Below are 13,334 nucleotides of genomic sequence, written 5' to 3'. Positions count from 1 at the left end.
CATCTGCTGCCAGCCAAAATGTAAAAGATAGATGGAGTGGATCAAAACAAGAAAAAGACCATATTTGTTTTGTACTCATTTGCTTCCCCTCCCCTTCCCCGTCTCGGGGACTCATTCCTCTAGGTCACACTGCAGTCACTCACAGAGAAGGTGCAGCGAGGTAAATCTAGCCATGTATCAATCAGAGGCCAGACTAACCTCCTTGTTCCAATAAGAACAATCATTTAGGTGCACTATTTCTTATTGGAACCCTCCGTGAAGTCCTGCCTGAAATACTCCTTGATGTAAAGCCACCCCCTTTGTTGATTTTAGCTCCCTGAAGCCAACCCTGTAAGCCGTGTCGTCAGTCGCCCCTCCCTCCATCAAAGCAATGGCAGACAATCCTTCCGCGCCTTTTTTCTGTGCGGATGCCAAACCAAGGCAAGCATGGAGGCCGCTCAGCTCACTTTGGCAATTAGGAGCACATGAAACACCACACACATTATCCAGCAGTATATACAGCACCAGAACTTGGCAGAGCGATATCGGGCGCGGAGGCGACGTCAGCGCGGTCACGTGAGTGATCAGGATATGGACACAGATTTCTCTGAACGCATGGGCCCTGCCAAGGCATGCATCATGGTGCTAATGGGGCAGGTTTATGCCATGGAACACCAATTCTGGGCTCGGGAAACAAGCACAGACTGGTGGGACCGCACAGTGTTGCAGGTCTGGGACGATTCCCAGTGGCCGCGAAACATTCGCATGCGTAAGGGAACTTTCATGGAACTTTGTGACTTGCTTTCCCCTGCCCTGAAGCACATGAATACCAAGATGAGAGCAGCCCTCACAGTTGAGAAGTGAGTGGTGATAGCCCTGTGGAAGCTTGCAACGCCAAACAGCTATCGGTCAGTTGGGAATCAGTTTGAAGTGGGCAAATCTACTGTTGGGGCTGCTGTGATGCAAGTAGCCCACGCAATCAAAGATCTGCTGATATCAAGGGTAGTGACCCTGGGAAATGTGCAGGTCATAGTGGATGGCTTTGCTGCAGTGGGATTGCCTAACTGTGGTGGGGCCATAGACGGAACCCATATCCCTATCTTGGCACCGGAGCACCAAGCCGGCGAGTACATAAACCGCAAGGGGTACTTTTCGATAGTGCTGCAAGCTCTGGTGGATCACAAGGGACGTTTCACCAACATCAATGTGGGATGGCCGGGAAAGGTACATGACGCTTGCATCTTCAGGAACTCCGGTCTGTTTCAAAAGCTGCAGGAAGGGACTTTATTCCCAGACCAGAAAATAACTGTTGGGGATGTTGAAATGCCTATAGTTATCCTTGGGGACCCAGCCTACCCCTTAATGCCATGGATCATGAAGCCATACAGTCTGGACAGTAGTCAGGAGCTGTTCAACTACAGGCTGAGCAAGTGCAGAATGGTGGTAGAATGTGCATTTGGACGTTTAAAGGCGCGCTGGCGCAGTTTACTGACTCGCTTAGACCTCAGCGAAACCAATATTCCCACTGTTATTACTGTTGGCTGTGCGCTCCACAATATCTGTGAGAGTAAGGGGGAGACGTTTATGGTGGGGTGGGAGGTTGAGGCAAATCACCTGGCTGCTGGTTACACGCAGCCAGACACCAGGGTGTTTAGAAGAGCACAGGAGTGCGTGGTACACATCAGAGAAGCTTTGAAAACCAGTTTCATGACTGGCCAGGCTACAGTGTGAAAGTTCTCTTTGTTTCTCCTTGATGAAACCCCCCGCCTCTTGGTTCACTCTACTTCCCTGTAAGCTAACCACCCTCCCCTCCTCCCTTCCATCACCGCTTGCAGAGGCAATAAAGTCATTGTTGCTTCACATTCATGCATTCTTTATTCATTCATTACACAAATAGAGGGATGACTACCAAGGTAGCCCAGGAGGGGTGGTAGAGGAGGGAAGGAAAATGCCACACAGCACTTTAAAAGTTTACAACTTTAAAATTTATTGAATGCCAGCCTTCTGTTTTTTGGGCAATCCTTTGTGGCGGAGTGGCTGGTTGGCCAGAGGCCCTCCACTGTGTTCTTGGGTTTCTGGGTGTGGAGGCTATGGAACTCGGGGAGGAGGGTGGTTGATTACACAGGGGCTGTAGTGGCAGTCTGTGCTCCAGCTGCCTTTGCTGCAGCTCAACCATACACTGGAGCATACTGGTTTGATCCTCCAGCAGCCTCAGCATTGAATCCTGCCTCCTCTCATCACGCTGCCGCCATATTTGAGCTTCAGCCCTGTCTTCAGTCCGCCACTTACTCTCTTCAGCCTGTCACCTCTCCTCCCGGTCTTTCTGTGCTTTCCTGCACTCTAACATTATTTGCCTCCACGCATTCGTCTGTGCTCTGTCAGTGTGGGAGGACAGCATGAGCCCAGAGAACATTTCATCACGAGTGCATTTTTTTTTCTTTCTAATCTTCACTAGCTTCTGGGAAAGAGAAGATCCTGTGATCATTGAAACACATGCAGCTGGTGGAGAAAAAAAAAGGGACAGCGATATTTAAAAAGACACATTTTATAAAACAGTGGCTATACTCTTTCAGGGTAAACCTGCTGTTAACATTACATATATAGCACATGTGCTTTCGTTACAAGGTCGCATTTTGTCTCCCCCCACCGCGTGGCTACCCCCTCAACCCTCCCCCCTCCCCATGGCTAACAGCGGGGAACATTTCTGTTCAGCCACAGGCAAAGAGCCCAGAAGGAATGAGCTCCTCTGAGTGTCCCCTGAAGAAAAGCACCCTATTTCAACCAGGTGACCATGAATGATATTTCACTCTCCTGAGGATAACACAGAGAGATAAAGAACGGATGTTGTTTGAATGCCCGCGAACATACGCTGCAATGCTTTGTTGTACAATGATTCCCGAGTACGTGTTACTGGCCTGGAGTTGTAAAGTGTCCTACCATTAAGGACGCAATAAGGCTGCCCTCCCCAGAAACCTTTTTCAAATGTTTTGGGAGTACATCCAGGAGAGCCGTGAATGCCAGGGCAAATTACTCCTTTCACATATTTGCTTTTAAACCATGTATAGTATTTTTAAAGGTACACTCACCCTAGGTCCCTTCTCCACCTGCCGGGTCCAGGAGGCAGCCTTGGGTGGGTTCAGGGGGTACTGGCTCCAGGTCCAGGGTGAGAAACAGTTCCTGGATGTCAGGAAAATCGGTTTCTCCACTTGCTTGCTGTGAGCTATCTACAACCTCCTCCTCCTCATCATCTTCTTCTTCTTCTTCCCCCAAACCTGCTTCCATGTTGCCTCCACCTCCACTGAAGGAGTCAAACAAAACGGCTGGGGTAGTCGTGGCTGGAGAGAGTCCAGCGAAGGGCAACAAAAATGATTAGGGGTCTGGAACACATGACTTATGAGGAGAGGCTGAGGGAACTGGGATTGTTTAGTCTGCAGAAGAGAAGAATGAGGGGGGATTTGATAGCTGCTTTCAACTACCTGAGAGGTGGTTCCAGAGAGGATGGTTCTAGCCTATTCTCGATGGTAGAAGAGGACAGGACAAGGAGTAATGGTCTAAAGTTGCAGTGGGGGAGGTTTAGGTTGGATATTAGGAAAAACTTTTTCACTAGGAGGGTGGTGAAACACTGGAATGCGTTACCTAGGGAGGTGGTAGAATCTCCTTCCTTAGAAGTTTTTAAGGTCAGGCTTGACAGAGCCCTGGCTGGGATGATGTTATTGGGGATTGGTCCTGCTTTGAGCAGGGGGTTGGACTAGATGACCTCCTGAGGTCCCTTCCAACCCTGATATCCTATGATTCTATGATTCTATGATTAACCCCCTAAAACGGCATGCAGCTCATCATAGAAGCGGCATGTTTGGGGCTCTGACCCGGAGCGGCCGTTCACCTTTCTGGATTTCTGGTAGGCTTGCCTCAGCTCCTTAAGTTTCACATGGCACTATTTCGGGTCCCTGTTATGGCCTCTGTCCTTCATGCCCTGGGAGATTTTGACAAAGGTTTTGGCATTTTGAAAACTGGAACGGAGTTCTGATAGCACGGATTCCTCTCCCCATACAGCGATCAGATCCCGTACCTCCCGTTCGGTCCATGCTGGAGCTCTTTTGCGATTCTGGGACTCCATCATGGTCACCTCTGCTGATGAGCTCTGCATGGTCACCTGCAGCTTGCCATGCTGGCCAAACAGGAAATGAGATTCAAAAGTTCGCGGTTCTTTTCCTGTCTACCTGGCCAGTGCATCTGAGTCGAGAGTGCTGTCCAGAGCGGTCACAGTGGTGCACTCTGGGATAGCTCCCGGAGGCCAATACCGTCAAATTGTGTCCACAGTACCCCAAATTCGACCTGGCAAGGCTGATTAAAGCGCTAATCCACTTGTCAGGGGTGGAGTAAGGAAATCGATTTTAAGAGCCTTTTAAGTCGAAATAAAGGGCTTCATCGTGTGGACGGGTGCAGGTTTACATCGATTTAACGCTGCTAAATTCGACCTAAAGTCCTAGTGTAGACCAGGGCTTAGGACCATTTCCTTCCTGGGCTTTAGTTGAATTCAGAACCAACTCTGAAACAACTGCACTATTCTCAACCATCCCAGACTGAAAGGCATCTTCCGTCTGCTTCACAGACAAAGAAGAGCTGGAGACACATTCTCCTTTACCAGACACACAGCTTGGGATCTCATTCCCCGTGTCTCAGACAACTGCTTGAAGACCGGGGTAGCTCCCTCCATAGGCAAGTCAATACCCCTGATAGACACAGGCACATTTCCTTCACTGTCACAATTCTCCACACAAGTAACAGGTAAGGTCCAGGGACACTCATCTTCCACTATCCTTGCCTTCCCAAACTGCTGATTAGACAAAGCATCAGCTCACAAGGCTGCCTTGGCTCATCCAAACTTTCCTTACCAGGCACATGGCTACTCCTAACAGATAAACTGCTGCTCTCCTCACTACACTGAGCTACTTCCAGCAAATCACAGTTCCCCTTTCTAGGTTCACTTTTATAAGCTGTACTAGCCAAAAATTCATTACCCAACAAAAATCTACACTTTACTTCCTCAGCTAGGCCTTTAGCCTGACCATCCACTTTAATCTGCTCCTGAGAAACATTTTCCTGACCAACGAGTTCTTTCTGTGCTTGATCTACTTCCAGGTTTACTTCTGAGACATTAGACAGACATTTAGAAATTTCATTCTCAGACAAACTGTTCTTTTCCTCAGACAAACATTTGAAGAAACCCTCCCCAGGCAAATCAATGTCCATAATAGACACAGGTTCAAGATAATTCCTTTCCTGTGACTGGCTACCTGGACTGAACAAAGCTTTAATATTTTCCCCAATCAAAAGATCCTTAGGCAGAAAGGTCCTTACACCAGTTATAACTTCAAGCTTAGTACCATTCCATTCAAGGTGGATTCTGGCTAAAGACATGCTTACAGTAAGCTCATAGAGGACTACAACATTCACACTCTGATTTGGTAAGTATTCTTGCTCTTTACAAGATCTGCTTTAACAAGAGTGACGTTAGAAGCTATAATTTGCCCTAAACAGCTTTTACCATTGACTTTTACACACTCTATGAATTTTCCCTTACCACTCCCATAAGGAGCATTGGCACAATTTATGGGGTCACCTTGTATTGAACTCACAGGCACAGGCACTTAACATTATCAGATCTCTCCGTTCTTGATTTGTAGCTTTCTTTTTACAGCTTATCCCATTTTCTGGGCACAAATCTTCCAGGGTTTTTTTGTCAAGGAACTTATATGCTTTTTGCTAAGCCATTGCAACTGCTCTTTAACCAACCAAACTCTCATGACCAAAATTCAAATTTGGATAGTGTGCAGTTCTGACCCAAAGCTTGATTGACCTGGCTTAACTGACGTGGATCCTATCACGACTACACCACTGTAACGATGCTGGCTTTGTGGGACCCAGCTGAGAGTGTTAATCCTGGACAAATTGCTTAAAGCAGGGCAGTTACAGCCCAGGCCTGGGCTTCCTTTGCACACCAAGGCAAACCAAACCAGCCAAACAGAGAAGACTTTGGTTTTACCCCATTGGCTAACCATAAGTCATACAAGGAATTCCCTTGGACAATCAAGTTTCCCAGTATCACCACCAGTGCCACTCGTTATGGGGATGAAGGGTTATGAAAACCAATACCCCAGTAAAAGAAAAAGGGTTCTCCTGATCCCAAGGGACCAAGCCCCAGACCCAGGTCAATACACAAATCAGATCTTACCCACCAATCACGCTGTTGCCAATCCTTTAGCATCTAAAATTTAAAGGTTTATTCATAAAATGAAAAAGATATAGATGAGAGCAAGAATTGGCTCAATGGAATCAATTACATACAGGGATAGCAAAGTTCTTGGTTCAGGCTTGTAGCAGAGATGGAATAAACTGCAGGTTTTAATAAAATCTCTAGAGAACATCAACAGCCGGGACGGGTCATTCAGTCCTTTGCTCAGAGCGCCAGTTTTAGGCAAGAAGCAGGACTGTAGATTAGATAGAGATGAGGCAGCTGCATTTTCTAGTCGTTTCCGGGTGTAAGGACACCTCTTTGTTCTTACTGTGGAAAATTACAGCAAAATGGAGTTTGGAGTCACATGAGCAACCCACATGCCCGTGCACAATTCAGTTCTTTACAGGAGGCAGCCAATGCTCACATGCCATTTTCAACGTTCTCAGGAAGACTTCTTATGTGGACTGGAGTCTTCCAAGGTCCATTGTCAGTGAAGTGTTTCTTGGCTGGGCACTGAATGTGCACATTCCTTTCTCCAGAAGTTGACCAAATGCTTTACTAAGGCTACTTCAGAATCAAAACACATTGATATGCAAGTACATAGCCAATATTCGTAACTTCAACTAAAAAAACCGATTCACCTATACAGATAGTATAATCATAATAAGCAAATCAGAACCTTTCCATAGACAACATTTGTAGAGTATTTCTTCTAATAAATATCAGTGGTTGCACCAACGATCTATACGGTCACAGATTATATTAAGAAGGTCACAGGGGTTCGTTCTGCTTTGACCAGGGGATGGACTACGTGACCTCCTGAGGTCTCTTTCAACCCTAACCTTCTACGATTCAATGAACAAAAGCCCAAAGATCACTTACTGAGGGTGGGGATGGCCTGTAGAAGAGACAGCCTGAGAAGGAAGCTTTCTTCTCTCATAGGAATACTGGGCTTCACTGATCCCTCTCATTTGCTATTTGGACTACCCCAGCAGGGCAGAGCCTTCAGACTGAGCTGGCCCAAGGAACCTGGGCCACACCATAGGAAGAGGCAGTTGTCGCTCAAAAAAAAAAGAGAGGAACACCTTGCTGCTGTATGGATCCACCACAAGGTGTCTCTTAGGGTGAGCAGGCACCCTTCACGGTACCTTACCACAGAGGGAGGAGACCTTGGGACTTTCGCAAGGAGGTGGTAGGAAGTGGCCAAGAAGGGCCACCTTACATAGGCAGCGGGTATAGTACACCAAGGGAGGCTAAATCTCCACTGTCCTGCTGACCAACTTGCCACAATTGAAAGTGTGGACACCTGGGCTGTGGTGGCTCATGCCCCACCTGGTCTCTGCCCCTCATGCCCCTCCCCTCTTTTCTTCCATGACTTCACCTACGCTCCATTCTTCCTGTCCTTGCGACACCTGGTTACCATGGCCTTTGCTGAGTCCTGACTCCCTCCTCTCCTCCATCCCCTCCTCCGTGAACCCCTGTCTGCCACTCACTGAGTCCCTCCTCTCATCCACTCACCTTCCCTGTGGCCCCCCCACCTCCCACATGCTGAGTCCCTCCTCTAGCTTGAGAACATTCTGTGGTAAACATCCCTCAAAATCCAGGGTAACATAGGGCAGTTCCAAAACCCTCTCTTGTCATGCGGGTTTAAAGTCAGTACCGCGAGGTGAGTACATTCTGCAGATGTATTTGACCACTTTGTCACGAAGATCCTTGGTTTTGACCCCATAAATAATAGGGTTGAGCATGGGGGGAATGAGGTAATTGAGGTTGGACAAGATGATGTGAATGTGAGGAGTGATGCCCTGACCAAACCTGTGTGACAGACTGGAGAGGAGTCCAAGAGGATAAGCCATCAGTAGCGCACAGATATGGGCTGTGCAGGTCTTGAGGGCTTTCTGGTTGGCTTCCTTGGAAGAGATTCTGAGGAGCGTCCTGATGATCAGACCGTAGGACAGGCCAATGAGCGTCAGGTCGAACCCAATGATTACAAACGCCATCAGCAAGCCATACACTCTGCTGGCTGTGATGTCCCCACATGACACCTTTGCCACAGCTATGTGGTCACAGTACGTGTGGGGGATAATGCGGTTGGCACAGAATGGCTGCCTGCTCAGGAGCAAGGGCATAGGCAGAATGAAGAGAACAGCTCTTGTCAAACCCACTAGCCCGAGCTTAGCTATTCGTGCGTTGGTGAGGATGGTGGCGTATCTCAGAGGCTTACATATGGCAACATAGCGATCAAAGGCCATTGTCACTAGGACGGCTGAGTGCATAGTAGAAAATGCGTGAAAGAAGAACATCTGGGTGAGGCAGCTCTTCACAGTAATGCTTTTCAAATTGAACCAAAAAATACACAGTGCCTTTGGCACAAAGGAGGTAGATGTGGTGATGTCTGAGAGCGCCAGCATGCAGAGCAGCAGGTACATTGGCTTGTGCAGGGTCTGCTCTTTGCCTACCACAAACAGAACTGTGAAATTTCCCAACAGGCCCACTATGTAGAATGCAGAGAAAGGGATGGAAATCCAGATGTGGTCATCTTCCAGGCCAGGGATGCCGGTTAGGATGAATATTGAAGAGTCAGAGGGGGAGAAGCTGAAATTTGCCATGAGGTGGCCGGTGTGTCGATCAGGCTCAGAAATGCTCCATGTGCCTGTGAAGGGAGAGAAGCACAACGAGGGGGATTACACAGTTTATAACAAATAGTATGGTAACTATTTTATAGTTATTAAGACTATAGAATGGGGGTTAACCAGTGAGGTGCCAAGATTTACAGATGGCACCATATTATTTTGGCCACGATCAACTCCAGAAATAGATTGGATCTGCCGTTGCAGCTTGATTCCTGTATGTTTTATGTGCTCTTGCCAAGAATTGAACAAAATAGGTACTCTGTCTATGCAAGCTCTGGCAAATGTTTGGAACACAATTAACATCAAGCCAAGTTAATGTCAATAGTGTAGGAATCTCAGCATTTAGCCATGAAAGGTATATGGTAGTGTGCCTCAGTTTCCCTTCTTAGACAGCACATGAGGTCTGGAGTTCCTTCTCTCCTGTGAAAAGTTTCAAGACTGTTCACAGACACGAACTTTGAAATATCACAATCACAACGTCTTTTCACATAAAGTGTTTTCTCATGCATGACTCTTAACATGTTCAAGGGATTTTCCAAACAATTAGGCACATTGTAGAGTTTTACAGTTCTTGGTATTAGCAACACATTACTTCCAAAAATCACCACTGGCAATAACAACAAATCCATTGCAAGTGTCAATCTACAATCATTTTTTTCATGCCACACCTTTGGCCCAATACCATTGGGATTTTGGGGTTTTAGGGTTAACCTGTGGCCTCCCTTTGCAAAATTAAGTTCTCTCTTTCCTCCTTGTCCTGAAGGATCAAATCCTGATTTCTCTTGCTTAACAGAATCCACTGACTGATTGGGTGTGCCCTCTGTGCTAACAGCTATTAGCCAGTCTTTCTTCTCCCTGTCAGCCAGGTAATTTGCATCCAACCAGACAGAAGCCCCTTCACCAGTGTTCAGATCCTTAACTCTTACCAATTCCAAGGCTGGACTCTGTCTTAAAGAGATACCATCCATTTTTACTAGCATATTAGATGCAAGATTCTGTTGTCCTTCCATTACCAACCTCTGTTTCCACATGGAAACAGATGTTAAATTCACTGAGAGACTACAAGTCATAGGCAAAATGTCTAGAGGTGGGAGTGTACCTGCCATCCTGGCCTGCATTCTTGAGAGATTAACGACACAGCTCTTCTGCTCTGCAGACTTAGCTACCCAGTCTTCCCTCTCAATCTGAGAAACAGACTGTTCAGAGTGATCGCTTTAGATAAAAGAAAAGGAGTACTTGTGGCACCTTAGAGACTAACCAATTTATTTGAGCTTAAGCTTTTGTGAGCTACAGCTCACTTCATCGGATGCATACTGTGGAAAGTGTAGAAGATCTTTTTATACACACAAAGCATGAAAAATACCTCCTCCCACCCCACTCTCCTGCTGGTAATAGCTTATCTAAAGTGACCACTCTCCTTAAAATGTGTATGATAATAAAGGTGGACCATTTGCAGCACAAATCCAGGGTTTAACAAGAATGTCGGGGGGGGGATACATAGGAAAAAACAAGGGTAAATAGGTTACCTTGCATAATGACTTAGCCACTCCCAGTCTCTATTCAAGCCTAAGTTAATTGTATCCAATTTGAAAATGAATTCCAATTCAGCAGTCTCTCACCAACGTACATGGCAAAGGGGCATTGCTGGATCATGATGGGAGACAGGCCAGTCCTTGATTACAGACAGCCCCCCAACCTGAAGGAAATACTCACCAGCAACCACACACCATGCAACAGAATCACTAACCCAGGAACCTATCCTTGCAACAAAGCCCGTTGCCAACTGTGCCCACATATCTATTCAGGGGACACCATCACAGGGCCTAATAACATCAGCCACACTATCAGAGGCTCGTTCACCTGCACATCCACCAATGTGATATATGCCATCATGTGCCAGCAATGCCCCTCTGCCATATACATTGGTCAAACTGGACAGTCTCTACGTAAAAGGATAAATGGACACAAATCAGATGTCAAGATTTATAACATTCATAAACCAGTCAGAGAACCCTTCAATCTCTCTGGTCACACAATTACAGACATGAAATTTTCCTGACAGTCACCAGCAACATGCAAGTTGTCAGGCTCAATAGGCTTAGGAATCATTTCCTCCTTGTTACAAGTTTCCACATTGTCAATGGGCAACATAGTCAAATCACCTTCATGCTCTTTTTGTGCCCTAGCTGATCAATCTGATCATGCAGACCTGGTATACGCTTTCCCAGCAACACACCAGCAACAGGCAAAATAAAAGCACCAGAATTGTTTGGTCTCTGGGATTTTGTCATGACACTAACTGGATGCAACCCAGTCACAGTGTCATTCTTCCCAGAAGACCCAAATCTAGGACCATTCCCTTAATGGGCTTTAGTTGTATCCAGAACCAACTCTGAGACACCTGCATTACCCGCAACCGTCACAGGCTGTACTGGTTCCTGCCTTGGCATTTGCCCCTTGGGTGTGATATATATCACTGGCGAGACACATTCACTGATTACCCCCAGCCAAGGGAGCATGTGTGACAGGAGGCACCTCACCCCCTGCAGAGGAAGAGCTGTGGAGAGCGTGGGGTGGCTCTGAGATGGTCAGATCTAGGGATTATTGGGGAGCATGGAGCAGACACTAGCGACCAGGGAGCTGTTGGAATCGGGGCAGCCTGGGATGGGGAAGGAGAGTATGGAGAGGGGGGCACAGAGTATAATGGGAGATTGAAAAAGGTGAGGAGCAAACTGACGGGTTTGTCCCAGGTGGCACCTGGAGCTGGGGTTCCACTGAGTCCTCTGACTCCTCATCCTGAGCTTCCTCTCTCAATGGGCTGTTGTGACCCGCTAAAGACCCGCTCCCAGTGCTGCCTCCACCAGCGTTCCCACAGGCAGGGACACACCTGGCTGCAGGTACAGGCAGGCTCTGATCAGCCTCTGCGTGAGCCAACGATAGAATGATTACAGCTAGAATAACCCCCAGCTCCCTAGCCCACGACCCCAGAGCTGTACCGGACTGAACTGGTCCAAATTCCAACCATTATGAATTTCTTTCCTGGTTTGCCCCTCCCTCAATGTGGGGACACCATGCATGTTTCTGGTAACCAAGCTAATATTCCCACGCGCCCCACACACTTCACTTAACGGCATCCTGGGTTTCGATTAAAACATCAAACAAGTTTATGAATTACACCTTGGGTTTCTAGGTTTCCATACACAGGTTAGAAATCCCTTTGGCCGGGGTCCAGCACTTCCCTCAGTCAGGCTTATTTCTTCACATCTTTCCCGTCCTCTTGAGTGGAGAGGCCCTTCCCAACCAGCTACCTAGATTGAAGGCATCTTGCCTCGTGGGCGTTACTGATGTGTAACTACAATTGAAAAACAGAAAATAGAATACCAGGGTCAAAAGGGACCTCAGGAGGTCATCAAGTCCAACCCCCTTCTCAAAGCTGGACCAATCCCCAATTTTTGCTCCAGATCCCTAAATGGGCCCCTGAAGGATTGAACTTACAACTCTGGGTTTAGCAGGCCAATGCTCAAACCACTGAGCTATCCCTCCCTCCTATGTATTGATACATAGTCAATATTCATGACTTCAGGTACACAAATCATACATGCATACAAACAGGATAATCATATTCAGAAGATCATAACTTTTCCAATGACATCTTACATAACACATCTGACATGAAATGTATCAGAAATATGCTATAATCATATCATAATAATATCACGATGAGAAATAGGGGTGCAGGCTCACACAAAGGTCAATTGTTCTTTCTACAGGTGAAATGCCTGAAGTTACACAACAACAACAACAACGATTGGAAATAAAATTGAGTAAACGTTGTGACACCCAGGCTGCAGTTCTGTGGCTTGCGAGGGCAAGGAGACTCATAGACCAGCACAAATGCACCCAGGGCCAGGAAAGTTCCCAGCGCTGACCTTAGACCAACAATTACAAAGAAACTTTTAATTTCAGCAGCACTGCCCACCTGGCAGGTATATACCACTCCCTGTCCCCAACATACTCAGCTCCACGTGTCTGTCCCTGTGTACCCGCTGCCTGTCCCCACAACCCTCAGAGCTTCCCTGTTCTCTGTGTACACACCCTGCTTGCCTCCCCTACCCTCAGCACTGCCCACTTGCCCATTTACAACCCGCTTCCTTCCTCCATAACTCTGAGTGCTGGCTACTCCTCCATGTAGGTCTCCAACCCCGCACAACTTCCAACCCTGGCACACAGTGCTGCCCCTCACCCAAAACCAAAAACAGGAGCAAGACCCCACAGAGGCAGCTCACAGAAATATCTCCTCAGACGAGGTTAAACTCAGTGTCTGCCTGCACAGGGAAAAGGGGGAGATCAGCCTAAACTGCCTTTCTGGGGTGAAGGGAACCCCAGCAGCAGCTCAGCCTGTGCATGAAAGGAGAGAGGGACAGATCCAGTGGGAGGGAGAGCGGACGTGGAGATTAAAAATAACCAGTCTCAGTAACTCTTCC

At 47.3% G+C, this 13,334-nt stretch overlaps 1 protein-coding gene across 1 annotated transcript; it reads right to left on the bottom strand.

The window, feature by feature from the left end:
• Positions 1-7,854: 7,854 nt before the first annotated feature.
• Positions 7,855-8,826, bottom strand: LOC140916341 (olfactory receptor 52N4-like). The gene has a single exon (XM_073357897.1). It carries the CDS (start codon positions 8,824-8,826, stop codon positions 7,855-7,857), a length of 972 nt encoding a protein of 323 aa, XP_073213998.1.
• Between the last annotated feature and the right edge of the window lie 4,508 nt (positions 8,827-13,334).

Source organism: Lepidochelys kempii, chromosome 1 (genome assembly GCF_965140265.1).
Source record: "Lepidochelys kempii isolate rLepKem1 chromosome 1, rLepKem1.hap2, whole genome shotgun sequence".
Taxonomy (NCBI): domain Eukaryota; kingdom Metazoa; phylum Chordata; order Testudines; family Cheloniidae; genus Lepidochelys; species Lepidochelys kempii.
Note: the sequence above shows the minus strand (reverse complement) of the source record. Positions and strands in the feature narration are given on the sequence as shown.